This window comes from Suricata suricatta, chromosome X, assembly GCF_006229205.1.
Source record: "Suricata suricatta isolate VVHF042 chromosome X, meerkat_22Aug2017_6uvM2_HiC, whole genome shotgun sequence".
Lineage (NCBI taxonomy): Eukaryota > Metazoa > Chordata > Mammalia > Carnivora > Herpestidae > Suricata > Suricata suricatta.
In genome coordinates this window covers 56,890,242-56,912,661 of record NC_043717.1, presented here as the reverse complement: position 1 = coordinate 56,912,661, position 22,420 = coordinate 56,890,242, and the positions used below count along the sequence as shown (strand labels likewise).

The 22,420-nt window shown below is 37.7% G+C and overlaps 1 protein-coding gene across 1 annotated transcript in view; it reads left to right on the top strand.

Moving 5' to 3' along the window:
- The window catches only part of RTL3 (retrotransposon Gag like 3), a 50,528-nt gene extending 40,493 nt beyond the window's left edge, over positions 1 to 10,035 (top strand). The window contains 5 exon segments of the mRNA XM_029929664.1: positions 5,973 to 6,036; positions 8,421 to 8,591; positions 8,911 to 9,570; positions 9,572 to 9,790; positions 9,793 to 10,035. Coding sequence (XP_029785524.1) covers positions 5,973 to 6,036; positions 8,421 to 8,591; positions 8,911 to 9,570; positions 9,572 to 9,790; positions 9,793 to 10,035 — 1,357 coding nt within the window.
- The last annotated feature ends 12,385 nt before the right edge of the window (positions 10,036 to 22,420 follow it).

Sequence of the window (22,420 nt, the reverse complement as noted above, 5' to 3'; positions counted from 1 at the left end):
CTTCTTGATCCACTCATCAGGTGATGGACATTTCGGCTCTGTCCATGTTTTGGCTATTGTTGACAGTGCTACTATGAACATTGGGGTACATGTGCTCCTATGCATCAGCACTTCTGTATCCCTTGGGTAAATCCCTAGCAGTGCTATTGCTGGGTCATCAGATAAAAGGCTAGTATCCAAAATCTACAAGGAACTCATCAAACTCTACACCCAAAAACAATTAACCCAGTGAAGAAATGGGCAGAAGACATAAACAGACACTTCTCCAAAGAGGACTTCCAGATGGTCTACAGGCACATGAAATGATGCTCAACATCACTCATCATCAGGGAAACGAAAATCAAAACCACACTGAGATACCACCTCACACCAGTCAGAGTGGTTAAAGTGAACAAATCAAGAGACTATAGATGCTGGCGAGGGTGTGGAGAGACAGGCACCCTCCTACACTGTTGGTGGGAATGTAAACTGGTGCAGCCGCTCTGGAAAACAGTGTGGAGGTTCCTCAAAAAAACTATCCATTTTCATAAGTTTTCTATAGTTTTCATCATACAGATCTTTTACATCTTTGGTTAGGTTTATTCCTAGATATTTTATGTGTTTTTTTGTGTGAAATTATGAATGTGATTAGTCTTGATTTCTCTTTCTGTTGCTTCATTATTGGTGTATAAAATGCAACCAATCTGTATGTTGATTTTGTACCCTGTGGCCTTTCTGAATTCATGGATCAGTTCTAGTAGGCTCCTGGTGGAGTCTGGCAAGGTTTCCATGTAGTGTATCATGTCATCTTCGAAAAGTGAATTTGACTTCATCTTTGCTGATTCTGATGCCTTTCATTTCCTTTTGTTGTATGACTGCTGATGATAGAACTTCCAGCACTATGTTGAACCACAGTGGTGAGAGTGGGCATCCCTGTCTTGTTCCTGATCTCAGGGGGAAAGCTCTCAGTTTTTTCTTACTGAGTATGTTAGCTGTTGGATTTTCATAAATGGTTTTTATGATGTTTAAGTAAGTTCCTTCTAGCCCGACTTTCTCGAGGGTTTTTATTAAGAAAGGATGCTGTATTTTGTCAAATGCTTTTTCTGCATCTATCGACAGGATCATATGGTTTTTATCCTTTCTTTTGTTAATGTGATGGATCACATTGATTGATTTGCGAATATTGAACCAGTCCTGTATCCCAAAAATGAATCCCATTTGATCATGTTGGATAATTCTTTTTGTATGCTGTTCTATTGATTTGCTAGTATCTTGTTCAGGATGTTTGCATCCATATTCATCAGGGATATTGGCCTGTAGGTCTCTTTTTTTTTCTGGGTCTCTGTCTGGTTGGGAATCCAAGTGATGTTAGCTTTGTAGAATGAGTCCAGAAGTTTTCTTTACTTTTCTATTTTTTTTTTTGTAGTATCTTGAGAAGAATGGGTATTAACTCTGCTTTAAATGTCTGGTAGAATTCCCCAGGGAAGCCATCTGGCCCAGGGCTCTTATTTGTTAGGAAGTTATTGATAACTGATTCATTTTCTTCACTGGTTATGGGTCTGTTCAGATTTTCTATCTCTTCCTGATAGAATTTTGTAAGTGTGTGTATTTAGAAATTTGTCCATTTCTTCTAAGTTGTCCAGTTTGTTGGAAAATAATTTTTCATAGTATTCCCTGATAATTGCTTGTATTTCTGAGAGGTTGTTTGTAATAAATCCATTTTCATTCATGAGTTTGTCTATTTGGGTGCTCTCTCTTTTCTTTTTCAGAAGCCTAGTTACAGGTTTATCAATTTTATTTTTTAAAAAACCAACTCTTGGTTTTATTGGTCTGCTCAAATGGTGTTTTGTTTTTTGGATTCTATATTGTTTATTTCTGCCCTGATCATTATTATTTCTCTTCTTCTGCTGAGTTTGGGGTGTTCTTGCTGCTCTGTTTCTACTTCCTTTAGGTGCACTATTAGGTTTTGTATCTGCGCTTTTTCTAGTATCTTGAAATACATCTGGATTGCAAAGTACTTTCCTCTTAGGACTGCCTTTGAGGCTGCCAAAGAGTTTGAATTGTTGTATTTTCATTTTTGTTTGCTTACAATATTATATTTTTTAATTTTCTCTCTAATTTCCTGGTTGGCTCATTCGTTCTTCAATAGGGTGTTCTTTGACCTCCATGTTTTTGGAGGTTTTCCAAACTTTTTCCTGTGATTGATTTCAAGTTTCATAGCATTGTGATCTGAAAATGTGCATAGTATAATCTCAATTCTTTCATATTTATTGAGGGTTGCTTCGTGACCCAGTATGTGATCTATCTTAGAGAATGTACTGTGTGCACTAGAGAAGAAATGGAAATCCATAGCTTCAGGATATAGAGTCTTAAATATATCTGTCAAATCCATCTGGTTCAATGTGTTGTACAGGTCCTTTGTTTCCTTAGTGATTTTCTGTTAGTTGATCTATCCATTGATGTAAGTGGAGTATTAAAGTCCCCTGCAATTAGCACATTCATATCAATAAGATTCCTTATGTTTGTGATTAATTGTTTTATTTATTTGGGTGCTCCCGGATTCATTGCATAGACATTTAACATTGTTAGCTCTTCCTGATGGATAGATCCTGTAACTGTTATATAATGCCATTCTTCATCTTCTGTTACTGCCTTAATTTTTAAAGTCCAGTTTGTCAGATATAAGTATGGCTACTCCAGCTTTCTTTTGACTTCCGGTAGCATGATAGATATTTCTCCATCCCCTCACTTTCAATCTGCAGGTGTCCTCAGGTCTAAAATGAGTCTCTTGTAGACAGCCAATAGATGGGACTTGTTTTTTATACATTCTGATACCCTATGTATTTTGATGGGAGCATTTAGTCCATTTACATTCAGTGTTATTATTCAAAAATATGGGTTTAGAATCATTGTGTTCTCTGTAGGATTCATGCTTGTAGTGGTATCCCTAGTACTTTGTGTTCCTTGCAACATTTCCCTCATAGAATCCCCCTTAGGATTTCTTGTATGTCTGGCTTCGTGGTGATAAATTCCTTCCTTTTTTGTTTGTTTGGGAAAACCTGTATTTCTCCTTCTATTCTGAAGACAAGCTTGCTGGGTAAAGGATTCTTGGCTGCATATTTTTTCTGTTCATCACCTAAAGATTTTCTGCAATTTCTTCCTGGCCTACCAAGTTTCAGTAAATTGGTCTGCAACTACCCTGATGTGTCTCCCTTTGTATGTTAGGGCCCTATTATCCCTAGCTGCTTTCAGAATTCTCTCTTTATCTTTATATTTTGCCAGTTTCACTATGATATGTCATGCAGAAGATCAATTCAGGTTACATCTGAGGGGAGTTCTCTGTGCCTCTTGGATTTCAACGTCTGATTCCTTCCCCATATTGGGGAAATTCTCAGCTTTACTTTGTTCAAGTACCCCTTCAGTACCTTTCTCTCCTTCTTCATCAGGAATTTCTATGACACAGATATTGTTCCGTTTGATTGCATCACTCAGTTTTTGAATTTTCCTTTTGTGCTCCTGGATCAGTTTATCTCTTTTTTTCTATAATTCTTTCTTCTAATTCACCTTTTCTCCCCTCTGCCTTTTCAATCCGTGCAGTGGTCACACCCATTTTATTATGCCACTCATTTGTAGCATTTTTAAATTCATCATAACTATTTTTAGGTCCATAATCTTTGTAACAATAGTGTCTCTCCTATCTTCCATGCCTTTTTCAAGCCCAGTGATTAATTGTATGACTATTGTTCTAAATTCTTGGTCAGTTATTTAGCTTATATCTGCTTTGACCAATTCTTTAGCTGTCACTTCTTCCTGGAATTTCTTTTGAGCAGAGTTCTTCCATTTTGTCATTTTGGCTGGCTTTCTGTCTCTTGTCAGTTTTAAAAGCTTGTTATGCACTTTGCACCTGTGAGTACTGCTATATTAAAGGAGGCTCATAGACTGTCTAGGGCCTGTTCATTCAGGAAGTGTTCTTTTAATGGTTTCCCTTGGTCTCTCTTGTTGAGACTTTGGTTATTTTATTTTTCTACTCATAGTGATATTTGGGACTCTCTACCATGTGTACTTTGGATTGTTTCTTTAGGTAGCCTTTGAAAGGAAAACAGACAGACAAAAAATGGAACAAAAGCACACAAATACACACAAAAAGACCCAAACAAACAAGCGAACTGAAAAAAAAGGAGAAAAACCCCCCACAAAACAGAAACAACAGACAAAGGACAGTCTAAAAGTATAAAACCAGAAATTCCAGCTACAAATAAAGAACTATAAAAAGGCAGTGCTGATAGAAGAGCATACACAAAGAGAGAAATGACTGCATTGGGGAGAAGGAGAGATTGAACATTGACCAGGTTGAGAGACTGAAAGCCTTAATTAAGAGAGAGAAAAAGGAGAATATGGCAGAAGGTGAGGAGAAAAAAACAAATGAAGATAATGTCATGGAAAGAGTCTAAATGTCCATCACCTGATGAATGGATCAGTTAAGATGTGGTATATATATATACAATGGAGTACTACATGGCAATGAGAAAAAATGAAATATGGCCATTTGTAGGAAAGTGGATGGACCTCAAGGGTATCATGCTAAGTGAAATAAATCAGGCGGAGGACAGATACCATATGTTTGCACTCATAGGTTTAACAGGAGAAACCTAACAGAGGCCCAAAGAAAGGTGAAGGGGGAAAGAGAGTTGAGGAGAGAGAGGGATGCAAATCATGAGAGACTATTGAATACTGAAAACGATCCAAGGGGTGAAGGGGGAGGGGGAGAGGGGGGAGGAAGAGAAGTGGTGGTAATGGAGGAGGGCACTTGTGCGGAAGACCACTGGGTCTTATATGGAATCCAATTTGACAATAAACTATTTTAAAAAGTAAAGCAATCTACAGATTGAATGCAACAAAAAATATGTTACCCTGAGAAAACATATAGTCTGATTATTTCAGAAAGAGAGAGAAAGGAAGGTAATGAGGAAGATGTAGAACATGTATCAAGAGAATGGATTAAATATGATTGTTTAAGGAAATCTATAACCAGAATAACTAATCCAGAGGAGGGAAGAGATAAGAATGAGATAAGGGAGAATATATATGAATCATAAGAATTGTTCTAGAGTTAATCACAGCAATGCATCACTGCTGGTCTTGGGGGAAGAGCTGCTTCTGCAGCATCTATCCAGGTTCTGGTAAAAAAAAAAAAAAAAAAAAAAAAAAGCAGCTACCCAGTGCAGATGGATGTGGTTTGGTGGAGGCAGGTCTCGCCTCCACTGTTGGTCCCACAGGTCGCTCTCTCTGGCCCTGCCTTGGTGATTGTGGGGAGAAAAATAGCATACCCCTAGTCCCTTCTCAAATCACGTGTTCCAAAACACTCCTTTGGGTCGATCTCACTGTGCCACGGATGAAGCCAAGGTGAGCCGTGTTCTGTGTCTCAAAGCCAGCCACGTTTGCAGCTCTTACTCCATGTGCAGTAATGATACCACCCGAAATGTAATCCCCTAAGCCAGGGCACTTCCTAGAGGGATTCGAGAAAGGGATCAAGGGGGGACCAGTTCCTTCTGATGTTGACTGCGTCCCTTGCATACCGTCTATCCCAGAGGGAATTTCTGGCACTGGGGCACTCAGCTCAAAAAAGCCTCCACAGTTAGAGATGGGATCTCTCTCCAAAAGCCCTGCAGTTAGATATGGGATAATAGGTCCATCCTGGGCCTAGGTTTTTCTCTTCTTCAGGTACAGTTCTACCATTCCCCAGCCGCTCTTTCTCTTCCTTTTGTCTCTCTGCAAAAGGGTCTCCTTCCCTCCATGCCTTCGTGTCCCGGCCTATTTGTGTCTTCCTTAGTTCACAATCATGCATGTATGAGGCTGTCTTCTTAGTGGACTCGATCTCTTTTTCTCCCAGATTCTTGTGGTTCAGAGTCCTTTGGCTTTGGCCCTTCTTAGTTTGAAAGATGCAAGCGGGAAATATGGAACTCCCTATTTCTCCACCATCTTGCCCTGAACAGGATCATCTCCCTGTCCATGTTGGATGCCATGGCGGCTCCCAAGTTCCTCAGCTTTCGGAGCAAAGTGCGCACCTGGCATGTGTGGTGTGTCTCTAAAGACTGAAACATGCAAAGGGAGAAAGGGAATATAACTTGATTTGCAAAAGATTTTGCTCTCCTTTTCAAAGCCACTGCATTCTGGTTCAGTTAGTCCAATCAATTTGCTGTGGTTTGGGCATATTCCATCAACAGGGTTTATCCAGTATGCCGACTAATGTGGGACTGACCATTTTTTAAGGAGACTTGGTAACATGACTTACTAGATGTGTGATTTGAAGTTGATAAAGACAATTCCCAACTCCACTCTTTACAAGCACAGAAATAGCTGTCCCTTTGCCCTACCTAAAATGGCCACATGGGCCAGATTCAAGATGTGATTATAATTTGTCATGAGAAGAGAAAGTGAGATTTTTTTAAACATTTATTCATTTTTGAGAGACAGAAAGAGAGCACTAACAGGGGAGGATCAGAGAAAGAGGGAGACTCAGAATCCGAAGCAGGTTCCAGGCTCTGAGCTGTCAGCACAGAACCATCACGGGGCTCAAACTCACTGACCATGAGACCATGACCAGATCCGAAGTCATACGCCCAACTGACTGAGCCACCAAGGCACTATGAGAAGGTGAGATTTTGAGTAAGGTCACTTCTCAAGAGGTCAGCCCTTAGTGGGGTACCTGGGGTTTGCTTCATGCACCTGAGTGGCTCAAGAAAGAATGAGAACCCTGGGCCAAGAAATTCAGAGTAAGCCAGGGATCCTGCAAGACTGCACCAAGTACCCTTCAACAAAATTGGTCTCATCCACAATCTTACCCTATTATATTTTCCCTAGATCTATTTAAGGCAAAGATCCCAAGAAAACATTTCAAGAAGGGATCTTAGGGACTGGGTCGGTGGAATGTGGAAGGGGCTGAGGGACTGCAGGCTGCCTTCTAAAAATTAAACAAACGGCCTAGTGTGGATGGAGTAAGGGGGGTTACGTGAGACAGACGTAAAAAATAAAGTCCCAAACCACTGTGGTCACTCAGAAACGTTTGCAGATTTTTACAGGGGCTGTGGTATTACTCTCAATTTCCTAGCAAAATATTTATTAAATTAGCCAATGACCGAGTTTATCAGGCTGCCTCACATCAATACAGCATCTCACTTTCCCTGTGGTTCTAAACTGTGAGATACTGTCAAAAAAAAAAAAATACAAAAACCTTTCCCACATTCTAAATAGCTATGTTAAAGAGGAAAATTGGAATGTGTTCTGGAAGTGGGTGTGTTTGGTTTGGCTCAGTGTGTGCAGAAAAGGCAAGCCTCCATGGTCACTTAAACGGTTTCCTCCTCAATGATGGGTACACAGACAGCCGAACTCCTGAACTAAGACTCTAAATGGTAATGTCGATTTATAAAGATTATTTTCTTAACTATTTTGAGACATATTATAAATAATATGCATGTGTCTGCTAAGCGCATATATATATTTAGTTAACTTTTGCTTATTTTCTCCTAAGGCTGGTCTTGTGTGGTTACTTGTGTGGTATGATTTCCGAGGTGTCAGAAAAAGTTTCTACTCAGCCTCCCAAAAACACCTCTTGGGTTGGCTCACCAAAGAGCCTAAAATCTCCACACTGCTCAAACATTTTATTTGATCATTGAAAGCAGCTGTTAAAACCTAAATATTACATCGGGATATTAAGCAGACATAAAAATTTAAAGACTATGTAAAACAAAAAATTATGGTGAAATGCTTCTAATGTTAAATTATAAAAGTAAAAAGTCAGAAACGCCTGGGTGGCTCAGCTGGTTGAGTTTCTGACTTCACCTCAAATCATGATCTCACAGTTCAAGCATAACATCAGACTCTGTACCGAGATCCTGGAGCCTGGAGCCTATGTTGGATTCTGTTTCCCCATCTGTCTGCCCTATCTCTGCTCGCTTGTGCACTCTCGCTCTCTCTCTCTCTCTCTCTGTCTCTCTCTCTCTCTGTCTCTCTCTCTCTCTCTCTCAAAAATAACTAAACATTAAACAAAATTTAAAAAGTAAAAAATAAAACAGGAATGCAAAATGGCATACACAGTCTTGATCAGATGTTGTTTTTAAAATGTCATGGGGTCAGAACCAGCACATATGACTCAGCTCATGAATATGAGCCTGTAGTACTAGAAACCAGCATTTAGGCATGTTTTGTTCTGATTTATTTTGAATGAGTGCCTTCCATAGTTTCTCATCTTCAGATCCCACTCTCTGTACAGTGTATCTCACACCTTCATTGCTGAGCTCCGGAGGCTCCAGGTGACCTGGTAATCAACCTTGGTGGGGCCCAAATACCTACCTCCTGGAAAATTCACAGAGCCTGACATCTGTTAAAAAGGATATTTTTCTAAAAGGAGCTTTTAGAAGAACTACCCAATTTTCTCTTGGTAGCAAACTGCCAAACCAAGCCCATTTCCAGAGGTGGTGGAGGGCTTAACAGCCTCCTATATTGCTTTGAAGTTGGAGAATGAAATTCTGAAAACCCAAGTGCAGAGGCTGATGGAAGAAAATGTCCTACAGGATTATAAGCCAGAGCTCCAGAAACCCCAAACAACCAAGGAAGTTGAACCACTCCAGAATCCCTCAGAGACCCAGGATCCCAGGAACCCCCAGAAATCCTGGATCTCCCAGCAGCCTAGAAGCACCAAGAATTCCCAGGAGTTGAGGATTCCTCATATCTCAGAGAGCCCCAGGAGCTCCCAGCATTGGAACTCTTAGCAGCCCAGGAGCACCAGGAAATACCAATGATACAGGAAACCCAAAAGAGTTTGGAACCCCCAGCAGCACCAGAGTCCATGGAGCTTCCAGCAATTCATGAGTCCCAGGCACCTTGAGTGGTCTATGAGCTCTCAGCAGCCTGGAATCCCAAAATCACCCAAAGGTCAAGAAGCTACCAAAGCCTCCAATGACCCAGGAAGCCTACAAAGCCATAGAAGCTAAGGAAGCCCAGGAGCTCCCAGATACCCAAGATGCCCCAGTGGCGCAGAAGCCCCAGGATTCAGAGCACCACTATCTTCCAAGTTCCCAGGAATCCCAGGAGGTTTGAGAATGGCAAGAAACCTCAATGCATCTGAAGCTCCTTAAGACTCCAAATCTCCAGGAGTCTCTGGAACCTAGAGTGCTCCAGGATCCCCTGGATCCTTTAGATGCCCAGGAATTCCTAGAGCCCTCAGCACCCCAAGAGTCCCTAGAAGGTCTAATAGCTGCTTTGACACCAGCAGGTGCAGAGTTTCCACATTCCCCCAGTGGGTTAGAGGCTGAAGCTTTCTTCCTAGAATACTGCTTAGCCTTCAGTAGAGATGCCTGGAAGCTTTCTGAGTTCCTGGTTCAATTGAATAGTTACATGAGAGTCATCAGGCACTTGTATCTTACTGAAGCAGCTGTGATGAGCTTTGTTGGCAAGTGTTTCTCAGATGAGGTAGGAATGTGATTTCAGCCCCTACTAGATATGCAAAGCCCCCTGCTGGAGCAATTTGAAATTTTCATACAAGTGCTCCAGGATATTTTTGATAGTCCAGAAAACATGGAAGATGCCAGTAACTGACTGCATCCATCAGCTCTGCCAAAGGGAGGATCGTGCCTATCATTATGTTACCCACATCCATATCATTTCTCAAGAGCTAAAATGGAATGAAAGCATTCTCTGCATCCTGTTGCAAGAATGGCTTGACAGCTCTATCCCAGATGAACTGTCTCACACAGGTCCAGCCACTGTCCTATCTAATCTGATCACTCCATACCTAGAAGATAAGCTAAGAGGTAGCCTGATCCAAATCCACAGGGAGCAAGGTCCTCTGAGGAGAGACCTGGGCCTGAGAGTTCACTAGCTGAAAACCAGCCTGTACAAGCTGCAAGCAATTGCCCACACCTCAGTGAAGCTGAATGGGCCCATTGCTATGAAGGCCACTTGTGACTTTAGTGTGGTCATCCTGGTCATGTTGCCAGAAATTGTCCTTTCAAGCTTCATCATGCAGAGCAGGCAAGAAACACTGAGGTCTGGCAGTAAGGGGGAAACCCAGGTGGGCCAATCTATAAATATGCATCCCCATCACTTCCAATATCCATTTCTCATACTCTATGACTTACTGTTGAAATCCGACTGGGAAGACGACAGTTCTTTTAGCAAGAACTGGTGGATTCGGGCTCCTACAGAAACAACATCGATCATTCTGTGTTTCTTCAAGAGAAGCTGCACATCTGTAAAAATATATTCCCTCTGATGCTTGACATGGTAGATGGGTGTCCACTTATTAATGGACCCATAACCAGAGAAACACCAACTGTGGAAGTTAAAATTGTAAACCATGTTGAAAAGCTCCAGTTTGCCAATATTCGTGTGCAATGGAACCCTCTGATTCTTGGAATTCACTGGTTTGAAACACATGATCCAAACATCAAATGGAGTACCTGCACTGTCGTTTCCATCCCGTTATTGTCACTACAATTGCTTCAGACACAGGTGACATAGAAGATGTCATAATGAAATAAATGCTGAATAGATCTTGTGTCCTAGTGAATGCTCCTAACAACCTGTCTTCTGTTACCTCAGTTGTCATCAGCATATGCTGCTCAGAATCTTCTGCTGAATCTCTGATAATGGAATTAGGTATTTGTACAATGACGCTGTCGCTTAGATCATGCAATGATCTCAGATCAGGCAATAAACATGATGACTTTGACCTGCTTTTTTTCACCAACTCTGCATGCCCCCACCCTGAACTCTGCATTAATATGGGGCTGTTTAATTATAATTTATATTAATAATATTCATGAAAATAGATATTAGAAACTAACATTTAAAAAGTGTAGTTGTTAGAATGACTTGAATTTTTATCAAGACTTTCTTTAGCACAATTGCAACATTTTCTCAATGAAGAAAAATTTGTAAGTGATTTTTTTTTAAATCAATAAACATTGACAATTTCTACTGATGTTTGAATTATGTCATGGCTTAGCTGAGGGTAGAGGAAAAGGACAAGTGAATCGGGAGAGGGGATTAAAAAATGCTTAAAGCTTGGCTAAGGTTTTGAATATTCCAGGAGTAATCGGGTCAACGGGTGATGGGGTAGGAGAATGGTCATCATAAATTGGGTAAGGCTTGGAGGGATTAGGGAGAGGGTAGAGGGAAGTTGAGAAGAGGGTTTGGGGAAGATTGGGAGGAAAAGTTGGAAATATTTCAGGTGAGAGTTAGTTGGTGCTGAGGGCAGGGTGCTGAGGGGAAAATTCCTACAAAAATAAAGGGAGCAGTAACAGATATTGAACAGCTTTAAAAGAAACTTTTTGGACTTCACAAGTTAACCAAACAAATGCACTGAAGAAGGTAATGAGACCCCTCAGTGACCCAAATTCTTCAGTAAAATAAAAAGGTTTTATTCTCTGCACCAGGGAAATTTGCCCTAAGGGCTTATGCCTATTAATCTGCTTTTGCTGATGCATAGATGTCTATGCATAGACAGGGATCAACTTTTAACACATACAGGTCATTAGTAGCCAACTACACCTCTCCTACATATACAAGTTGCCCTGACCTGCTAACCATGCTCCTTGCATGACACACAGAGAGTCAAGTCAATGAAACAAACTTATATCCTTATGGGCCTGAAAGAGGGTAGTGTCCTAACACACACATACACATTCCTGCAAATGACAAAGTGAGGGGAAGCAAGGGTGGGATCTTTAGGTAAGATAATGATCAAAGTAAACTCTAATGCTTTTCCTCTGTGTTTTCAACATTCCTTTTAGAGTCACTTTCTGAGGCCACTTGAAGGAGATTCTGACTCTTACTTAGATAAATAATCAAACACATAATCATAACCCTAGAAGGAGGTAAATGAGGAACCCATCTTCATTGAACATATGTTCCAATTGCAATATTAGGCATATTATACACATTCACTTATGCCTCAGAACAAACCAGTGAAATAGGTATGTTTGCTCCTATTTTATTAATGAGCAAACAGAGTCTCAACAAGACCAGTTCACTTGCCTAAAGCCACAAAGTTAGTAAGTGGCAGAGACCTATTGGGTCTTCACAGCCTGTGCCCTTTTCCCTACAGCATACCAATCTCCCTAATGGGGAGGTTTTAAGGGACAAATAAGATTGTTGCAGCAGACAGTTAAGTGAGATAACCCTAAAAAGGTGGGGTGGGGCTTAGAATAAAAACTGCAGGGACCATTTGGGTAGTAGTTATGTTTCCCCAGTTACCTTGATCTCATCCCCAACCCCCTCACCACCCCATTGACTTCCAAACTTTCTATTTCATCTCTTGGAAGATTTCTTTTTGTTAAACTAATAGCACAGCTGAATGTTCCTTTCAGACACTTAGCATAGATAATAAAATGTGTGATAGTAACAAATAAGGCAAACATTGTATAAGATGATAAAATTAACAGTAATAACTACCATTTAATGAGTACTTGGATTTTGCCAGATGTTGGACTAAGTGATTCGGGTATTTTCAGATGGCTGCAAAGTAGATGTTATTGGCCCCTTTATATAAATCAAAGAAGTGAAACCCACTGAGATGAGGTCAGTTTCTAAAAATCAGACTGCTAGGAATTGGTGGATTCTAAAAACAAACCCTGATCTGTCTCATTTCAAAGCTGGAATTCTAGCCGATACACAGCACTGCTTCTCAAACTAAGTAAACTTTACTCTTTATTAACCACTTTAACAATATTCACTAGACATGATTTCTATTACTTTAGAAAAAATATATTAATTTGTTAGTGCATTTACTTATTTATTCACTTAGCAAACATTACTAAATGTCTTTAGTGTGTCAGGCACAGGCATTGAGGAAAAGGATTAAAGGTACAAAGATGTTTTATGCATGATTCACAGTTCTTGCTCTGACCACAGTTAACAGGGGATGCTGTTGTGCAACATAGCACTTCTGGTATACAAAAGAGAGCACTAATTTTGTTATGGATTAAGAAGTGTGTTTTGAGCTGGGTTTTGAAGGGAATCTCACTGGAAACAAAAGAGGGAGCACGGTTTTCTAGATTGAATGAAGTGCACACAAAAAGACAAGTTGGAAGGAAAAATAATAGTGTCATTAGAAAAGATAGTTCATTTCACTGGAGAATAGGGATGTGTGTACATTTGTGCTGGGTGAGTGGTGGGTGTCAGTGGGGAGATGAAACTTAACGAGGAAGTTGGAAGTCTCAAGTTAACGACCTACCTACCTGGATAAAGTATTTAAACTTTATCCTATGGGCAATTTGGACTGGAATTATTGTTTTCATGTCTTTTTTTCTCCTCTGTGTTAGATTTGTGGGGGGGGGGGTTCTCCCTTGTGGCAAAATAATGCACAATTGTAACAAATTCATATATATCAGAAGATTATAACATAAAAATAATATTCCTCTTAACAAATATTTTAAGTAAGAAAGAAAAATGACTCACTTCTATTTTAGAAATTTGATAGGAATGTAGAAAATAAAATACAAAGTGATAAAGTACCCCCACTACTTTTTACTTTTTACCTTCTTAGATTTTATAAATATGGGCTCAGACCATCAAAGACAAAGAATTTAAAATAAAGTCCAATTTTCCTCAAATATTTATTTGATATGAGCAAGACATTGAAGTATGCACACATATGTGCAGGATGTCCAAACTATAAAAAAAATTATAATCTAATAATGGATAAAAAGTTCATTAATTATAAGAAACTGCCTTTCCACTTGGGCCCTTCAAATTTTAAAGATTTTAAGTGGAAACGATTTTTAAAAAACATATATTATGCAATATTGGCACAGAAATAAAGAAAACAGCTCCCTCTTTAGCTAAGTTTACTAAGGTTAAACGTTAATAGAAAAGATAATCTTTATATATCTTGGTAGCCTCCCTTCCTGGTTTGTGTCCTTAAAAATATTTCGTATTTCATGCTATCGAAGTACTACTTCAAGTCACATGACTACTTCAAGTCACAGTCATTCAATGGAGGGATTTATATAATCCTCATATATTTTGGTAGCCTCCATTTCTGGTTTGTTTCCTTAAAAAATATTTCATATTTTAAGCTATCAAAGTACTACTTCAAGTCACGTGACTACTTCAAGTCATGGGTCATTCAATGGAGGAATTTATATGTCCTTAAAATAATGTATATTTCTAAAAGTATGTGTATGTCTAAAATCATGTCCTTAAAAAAACCTATATATTTCTAAAAATATTTTATTTTTAAATGTTTATTTATTTTTGAGTGATAGAGAGAGACAGAGCATGAGTGGGGAAGGAGCAGAGAGAGAAGGAGACACAGAATCTGAAGTAGGCTCTAAGCTCTGAGCTGTCAGCACAGAGCCTGAGGCAGGGCTTGAACTCACAAACTGTAATATTATGACCTGAGCCAAAATTGGATGCTCAACCACCTGAGCCACCCAGATGCTCCTAAAAGTATTTTAAAATATTTTGTAGGGATAGATGAGTTTTTAAATTCCTACTGTAATGAACTTTGACATCTAGTATATTACTAGATATCAAATATTAAATGATAAGAGTAATATGGGGGTCAGAGAATTAGGAGTCAGCTCCTGAATTTGTTGCTTACTAGCTGTATGATCTATTTCATTTATGAAATGAGAATAATTTTATGCTTGCTTTACCTACCCAATGAAGTTAGAGAAGCATCAAATAAAAAACTCATGCTAAAAAGCATCCTGAAAGTTGAAAGTGCTGTTTAAATAAAAATATTATAAAATCTGTGTTTGTAATAATGACCCCAAAGAACTCCATGGTACTAAAATGCCTGCTTCAAGCTTCCACTTATGAAATGAATAAGTCATGGGAATAAAAGGCACAGGACAGGGATACAGTCAATGATAATGTAATAGTGTTGTATGGTAGGTATGCTGATGGTGACTATAGTGTAAGGCGAATCACTATGTTGCACACCTCAAACTAATGTAACATTGTGTGTCAGCTATACTCAAATGAAAAAAAATTAAATAAAGTACAACCAACAGAACAAAAATTTTAATAAATATAACAAAAGTTAATATTTAACTATATGGAGTACATAACATTGATAAGTCAATAAGACCTACCTCAGGTTGATGGGGGAGTGGGGATGGGGAACAAATGCCAACTGTAGTCAAATATGCCTGACTTGGCTCAAATGGGAAGACCATTATGTATTCTGATATAGATGAAAATGGGAAATATCACACAGAAACACAAAATAGTCATATGTACACAGGACATCTGGCAATCTAAAATTTGCATGGGAAAAAGACAGCATGAAATTTAGTAACACGGAACAGAATGTCTGAAACTCTATACCTGAGCTCACTGTTTTTCTTATCCTTTCACGTTGCGTTTTCCTTTCAGTTATACCACAAATACCACATAATAAGCAACAAATGAACCAGCTGCATTGCCAGTGAAGCTCTTATGGTTATTAGAAAAAAAGGCAGCTGAACTCCAATATTATTAAAGACATTCCCCAAAAGGTAAATACCAAAAGGGTAGTTACATATTTCAGCTTCTTTAATTGTAAAATTTTACTTGTGTCTGAGAGACAGACCAATTAAGGACAAGGCAAAATAAAATCACACTTGGGAATAAACAATATTCAATGGAAAATATTAGTATGTTCCAATATTTTTATTTTTTACCAATAAGTTTATATTTATTCATTGTATTTTCCCAGAGTAAAAAGAAGGGAAAGGGGTCAGCATATGTGTTACAAAACAATAGCAAGTTAGAAAGGAAGTACCCAGCATAGAAAATTAACCTTCAAATAAACATTGCCCAAGATAGAGTCACAAAATACCAAGTGGGCTCAGTCTTCTGCAGTTGAGGAGTTAGAGGAAGGGATGAGGGAAAGAACAAATAGGTACACGTTTACATACCCACTGTCTCTCCCAACAAATTTCAAGATTTCACACAAAGCTTTGGTTTCTAGCAGTAAACAAGGAGTTTTATTTGTCTGTCTTGTGTTAAACAATCTTGTGGCCACTTTGACATAAATTTCTTGAACCTGCATAAATGTTTTTGAGTGACTTGGATATACATTCGTCTTCCTTTTCTTGGTCACCTGACACTACTTTATACATGGAAGTTCCTCCCCCCCCCCCATTGCTTCTGCTTCTCTCTACTCTAAATCTATAGATTAAAGTAAGTTTGGTCCACTCAAATACAAGCGTATTAGTATAGATCACATCAAGGAATGATTTTGACACAGAAGATTGGGAGCAAGGAATAGAGTGTTGTTAGCTTCTTTAGGATTCTTGCACAAATCATTTAAGAGTTGTGGGAAGATACACCACTAATCAAATATGTATGTGTTGGAGCTTTTATTGGGAGGGGAAATGGAAGAAAGAATAGGGTAGGAGTCAAGTTTTTAAGACAGAAGATCAGGCCCAAAATGGGAAATAGAGGAACGGGAACGTACAAGAAAGGAAGGTTTAAGACTTCCACACTTCAAGAGAAGTCACCAAGCTGTGTTCCAGTTTCTTTTCTTGGTGCAGAACTTTTTGTAAAGATGATTTAGCTATTTTTCTCAATACTAAAAGAAGTTTGTAAACAATAAAATCCCAAAAGAACATGGAGAAAAATAACACATTATATATACCCAAACCAGGCCACCTAGCAATCTTATTCAGTTATTAATGAAGTCTTACAAAACCCAGATAAGTACAATAACTAGAGGGGGCAGCAATTTGGAGAGACAAGAACACAAGATCAGACACCTATCACCCAATGTGTTCTATTGCATTTGCCTTGTTTCAATACAGTAAGGTAGGTTTGTGATGCTCTCACAGCATGCAAACAAAACCTTCTTTTCTCCTTTAGCTACTACTACACTAATCGCTGGTACAGCAGGGCAGGACACTAGCTCTGGGCACCACAAAGAAGCCATGGTTTATGATATCTCTGAAAGCCAACAATAAAAGCCCAGAATTTATAAAGGTTAAGAAATTTAGTCTCTTCAAGCACCCATGCTTGGGCAGCTCAAGATGGGTGCAAATGTACTGTTCTTAAGCTTGTCCTTAACTCATTTTTTTAAACACACACACACACACACACACACACACACACACACACACACTATTGTGAATGGTAGGCCTAGCCCATCTGGTATGTAAAGTGAGTCCCATGTCCTGGGATTATAGGTCCAGAAAAGGAATCCTTTATTACACCTATAGACATCCTTCACCTAATCTTGGATTTACCTCTGCACTTTTCATCTGGTGCAGCCTCTCCTAGCCTGTCTGTACCACCTTTTCCTGTTCAGCCCAATTTCCAATGTTTCAGTAGAAGGAGAACAAGTCATGGGACAACAGAGTTAAAACCTAGTCTCCTACAGACCACTGAAAGTGGCAGAAAATCCAGCGCTAATTTGCAAAAATGAGGTAATTCAATAGGCTACGCACTCCAAATAGTTGTTCTCCCTGGTAATTAAAAAAAAGTATTGTGAAACCCTGGAGCTGCTGCCTATTTCTCCCTGAGATTGCTCATGTACTGAGAACATGGTGCACCTGGTCGGGTGGCTGCTGGCCCTAGAAAAGTCTGGAGGCAAAGGGATACCTTAGAGAAGAGGCTGTTACCTCTCCCCACCCTCCAGCACCTGTTCCAATACCTTTGAAATAATTGTGTTAAAATGAAATGCTGAAAATAAAATTTCTGGCATAGAAAATACAATGGTAGTATTGTATATTGGTGATCCCAGTAGCATTTCAATACTTTCCATCTTATCTCCAGGTCTGCTCTCTTTCTAGGCCCCTTTTTCTTTTGCTTGCCTGTAGGAAACTAAATAACAAAACACAGATAATTAACCACTAATAATTTGCAATGAGAAGCCTTTCTCCTCACTGCCTTTCCTTAAGGAAATAAAATTACATCATAAATTCTCCTTATACTGTTTAATAACTTCATTAAAGCCTTTTTAAAAGAATAGAGACATTATTTTAGAAATGAAGAATGGATGGACAAGCAAAGGCTAAGAAGCTCTAGATCAAGCCACATGGTGAAATACAATGAGGAGCACAAGAGTAGTCATGATACCTAGATTTCAGATTTAGTTTTTAACTTGCTCTGTGACTTTGGGTAGGTAAATTGACCTCTTCTCTGAGGCTCAGTTTCTTCATAGGAAGAGTTTTGACAGTAATATCTATGCTGCTTACCTTTGTGAGATACTGTAAAGAGTAATTTAATTGTTTAATTGACACTAGTTAAATTCCTATTATATGTCAGACACTGTTAAGATAAAATGAGATAATAAAAATAAAAACAACAATCCCAGATATAAGTTAGAGTGTTGCTATTGCTCTAAAAGCTTCCTAACTCTCCAAAGAAATATAGCTTTTGCACAAAGGGTAGCTAAAAGTGACACAAATTTAATATTTTCTTTCATACTTTTATTCCAAGAAACTTCTGTTATTAACTCATAGTTGTCTAGCCTGTAAAAATTAGCAGAATTACATAAGAATTAATAGTTTTCCTTACTACCAGATGTGAAGGCTTTCTGGACACTGTGTGGCAACTATCATTATTACTGCTACCACTATTCAGTCTTTTTATTTATTCCTCATAGAGTTAAAGAAACTAACATTTAGTGAGTGTCTACTGCTGGCCACACTCTGTACCAGCTCCATTACCTATAAAATCTCATTCGACCCATACAAATGTTTGACAAAGTATATATTACTCTGCCCATTTTATAAAGCCAGTAACCAGATTCTAGTGAGACGAAGATCACTTATGAGAAATTGGTGAAATTCTAAGGCAAACTTGAGTTTTTCTCTCTGATTTCATGCTTTTTCTGGCCTGTTTAAAGAAAAATGGAGCTAGAATTATACATATTTACTGATAGAGACACTATGCCCAGAGAGGTCAGATTCTCCATGGAGGTCATAAGGCAAGTTAGTGACAGAAACAGATCCAGAATGCATGTCTTCTGTTTTCCAGCTTCCAGTTATTTTGGCTTCAAATTTTATGAAATGTATATGATATCAATATAATCATATACACCAAATATGATGGGAAAAAATGAAGCAGTTTATCCTTAAAGCTTATCATTAATTAAAAATTGTTTTTCACAGCAACTAAATTTAAAAGGATAAATATGTTGATATATGAATACAAGTTGAATTTGTTTTCATTTTTTGTTTTATATATTGGTTTAGTTAGTGGTTTCCTGCCTTTCTTAAAGTTTTTATCAATTTGTTTATTTTCATTGTTTTTTCAAGTAAAAGAGAAATCATTTTTTTAAAACTGCAGTTAAAAATACCACACAAGACTATAAACCCACTAGACATAACAGACAATGAGAGTACTGTATCCAACAACAGAAAAATAAATATTTTTCACATGAACATAGAGCATTATTTAGACTATATGGTACACATAAATAATCATCAATAAATTTAAAGGATTAAAATCCTACAAAGTTTGTTTTCCAACCATAATAGAATAAAATTATAAATCAATAACAAAATGAAATTAGAAAAATTCACAAATATGTGGAAACTAAAGAACATGTTCTAAAATAACCTATAAAAGAAAAAAGCACAAAGGGAATTAGAAAATGCTTTGAGATGAATGAAAAGGAAGACACAACATAAAAAAATACTACTGATATGCAGCAAAATAACACTTAGAAGAAAATTTATGGTTGTGAAGACCTATATTTAGAAAGAAGGTAGATCTCAATAACTCACCTTTCTACCTTAAGGAACTAAGAAGAAGTGATGCCTAGGTGGCTCAGTTGGTTGGGTGTCTGACTTCGGCTCAGGTCATGAGCTCATGGTTTGTGAGGTCAAGCCCCGCATTGGGCTCTGTGCTGATAGCTCAGAGCCTGGAGCCTGCTTCAGATTCTGTGTCTTCCTCTCTCTCTGCTCCTACTCCACTCATGCTCTGTCTCTCTCTGTCTCAAAAATAAATAAAGTATATTTTAAAAATTTAAAAAGGAACTAAAAAGAAAAGAAAAACAAATTAAACTCAAAGGAGGCAATGGAAGAAAATAATAACAATTAGAGCAGAAATTAATGAAAAGAGAACAGGAAAACAATAGATAAAATCAATAAATCCAAAAGCTAATTCTTTTAAGCAATCAACAAAATTGGCAATCTTTTAGAAATAAGGAAAGAGACAAAGAAGATTCAAATTACTAAATGCTGGATGAAAGATGGGGCATTACTATCAACCTTACCTAAATAAAAAGAGTTAAAAGAAAATACAATAAAAATAATGTGCCAGCAGTTAGATATTCTAGATGAAATGGACAAATTTTTAGTAAGACACAAAATATTGAAACAGACTCAAGAAGAGATAAATGTCTGAATAGATGCGCCTGGGTGGCTCAGTTGGTTAAGCGTCTGACTGTAGCCTAGGTCATGTTCTCTCAGTCCAGGAGTTTGAGCCCCACATCATGCTCTGTGTTGACAGCTCAGGGCCTGGAGCCTGCTTCAGATTCTGTGTTTCCCTCTCTCTGCCCCTCCCTGCTTGGACTCTGTTTCTCTCTCTCTCTCTCTCTCTCTCTCTCTCTCTCTCTCTCTCTCTCTCTCTCAAAAATAAAAATAAACATTAAAAAATATTTAATGTCTGAATAATTCTGTAACAAGTTAAGAGATTGAATTGGTAATCAAAAAGCTCTTTACAAAGTAAAGCCAAGTACCAGATAGTTTCATTTGTTAATTATACCAAACATTTAAAGAATACCAAACTTTCACAACGTCTTCCAAGAAATTATAGAGGACAGAACACTTGCCAACTTGTTTTATAAGGCTGGCGTTACACTTATACTCAAACTACACAAAGACATCACAAGAAAACCACAGACCAAGATCCCTTATCAATATAAATGAAAAAATCCTCAATACACTACCAGCAAACCTAATCCAGCAATGTATAAAAATGATTATATACTATGACCAATGAGGATTTATCTCAAGAAACAGGAATATTTCGGAAAATCAATCAGTGTAGTATGCCATATTAATCAGAAAAGGGACAAAACTACATAATAATCTCAATTGATTTTTTTAAATGACAAATCTAACACCTCCTTATGAAAAAAACATTTGAGAAACTCAAAAATACAGAGGAAGTTCTTCAACATGATAAAAGGCAGCTATAAAATACTCACAGCTAATATCATACTTAATTATGAAAGACTGTTTTCTCTCTAATATCAGGCAGAAGACAAGAACGTCTCCTCCAATCACTTCTGCTCAAAATTATACTAGAGATTCTAGACAAGAAAATTAGGCAAGAAAAAGAAATAAAGGCATCAATATTGGAAAGAAAGAAATACAACTATTTCTACTATTTGCAAATGACATGATCTTGTATTTAAAATTCCTAATAAATACAATTAAAATAATAGAACTAATAAGTGAGTTCAACAAAGTTGGAAGATACAAGATAAATCTACAAACATAAGTTGAATTTTTATACACTAGCCATGAAAAAATTTTTAAGGAAATTAAGAAAAACAATTTTACTTGCAGTAGCAGAAAAAGAAAGGCTAGTATAAAATTTAACAAAACAAATGCAAGAGTTGTATGTTAATAACTACAAGACATTGTTGAAAGAAATTAAGGAAGACCTAAATAAATAAAAATTTATCTCAGATACATGGATCATGCCACTTAATGTTGTAAAGATGGAAAAACTTCCCAAATTGATCTATAGATTCAACATAATTACTATTTTTACAAAAATCCAGATTCTTTGAGGAAATTGATAAGCTGATACTAAAATTTATATATCATTATAAGAAGCCCAGAGTAACCAAAAATTCTTGAAAAAGGGGAACTATTGAAGGACTCACAATTCCTGATTTCAAAACTACAAGGGAGATTATATAAGAGCATGGTGGATTAGAGCATTTTAAGACCATATTAAAATGGTTGGAAACAGTCCTCCTAAAACTCAGAACAAAGTGAGATTAAATTTCAAAAACATGATATCTTTTTTAAAAAGATATTTATTTAAATTCAATTTAGTTAACATACAATGCAGTATTGGTTTTAGGAGTAGAACCCAGTGATTCATCACTTATATATAAAACCCAGCGTTCATCCCAAGTGCCCTCCTTAATGCCCATCACCCATTTAATCCATCTCACCACCCAACTCCCCTCCAGCAATCCTCAGTTTATTCTCTGTATTTAAGAATCTCTTATGGTTTGCCTCCCTCTCTGTTTTTATCTTATTTTTTCTTCCCTTCCCCTATTTTCATATATTAAGTTTCTCAAATTCCACATATGAGTGAAATCATATGATTTTAGTCTTCCTCTGACTGACTTATTTCACATACCATAATACCCTCTAGTTCCATCCATGTTGTTAGAAATGGCAGGATGTCATTCTTTTTGATCACCAAGTAATATCCCATTGCATATATATATATATATATATATATATATATATATATATAT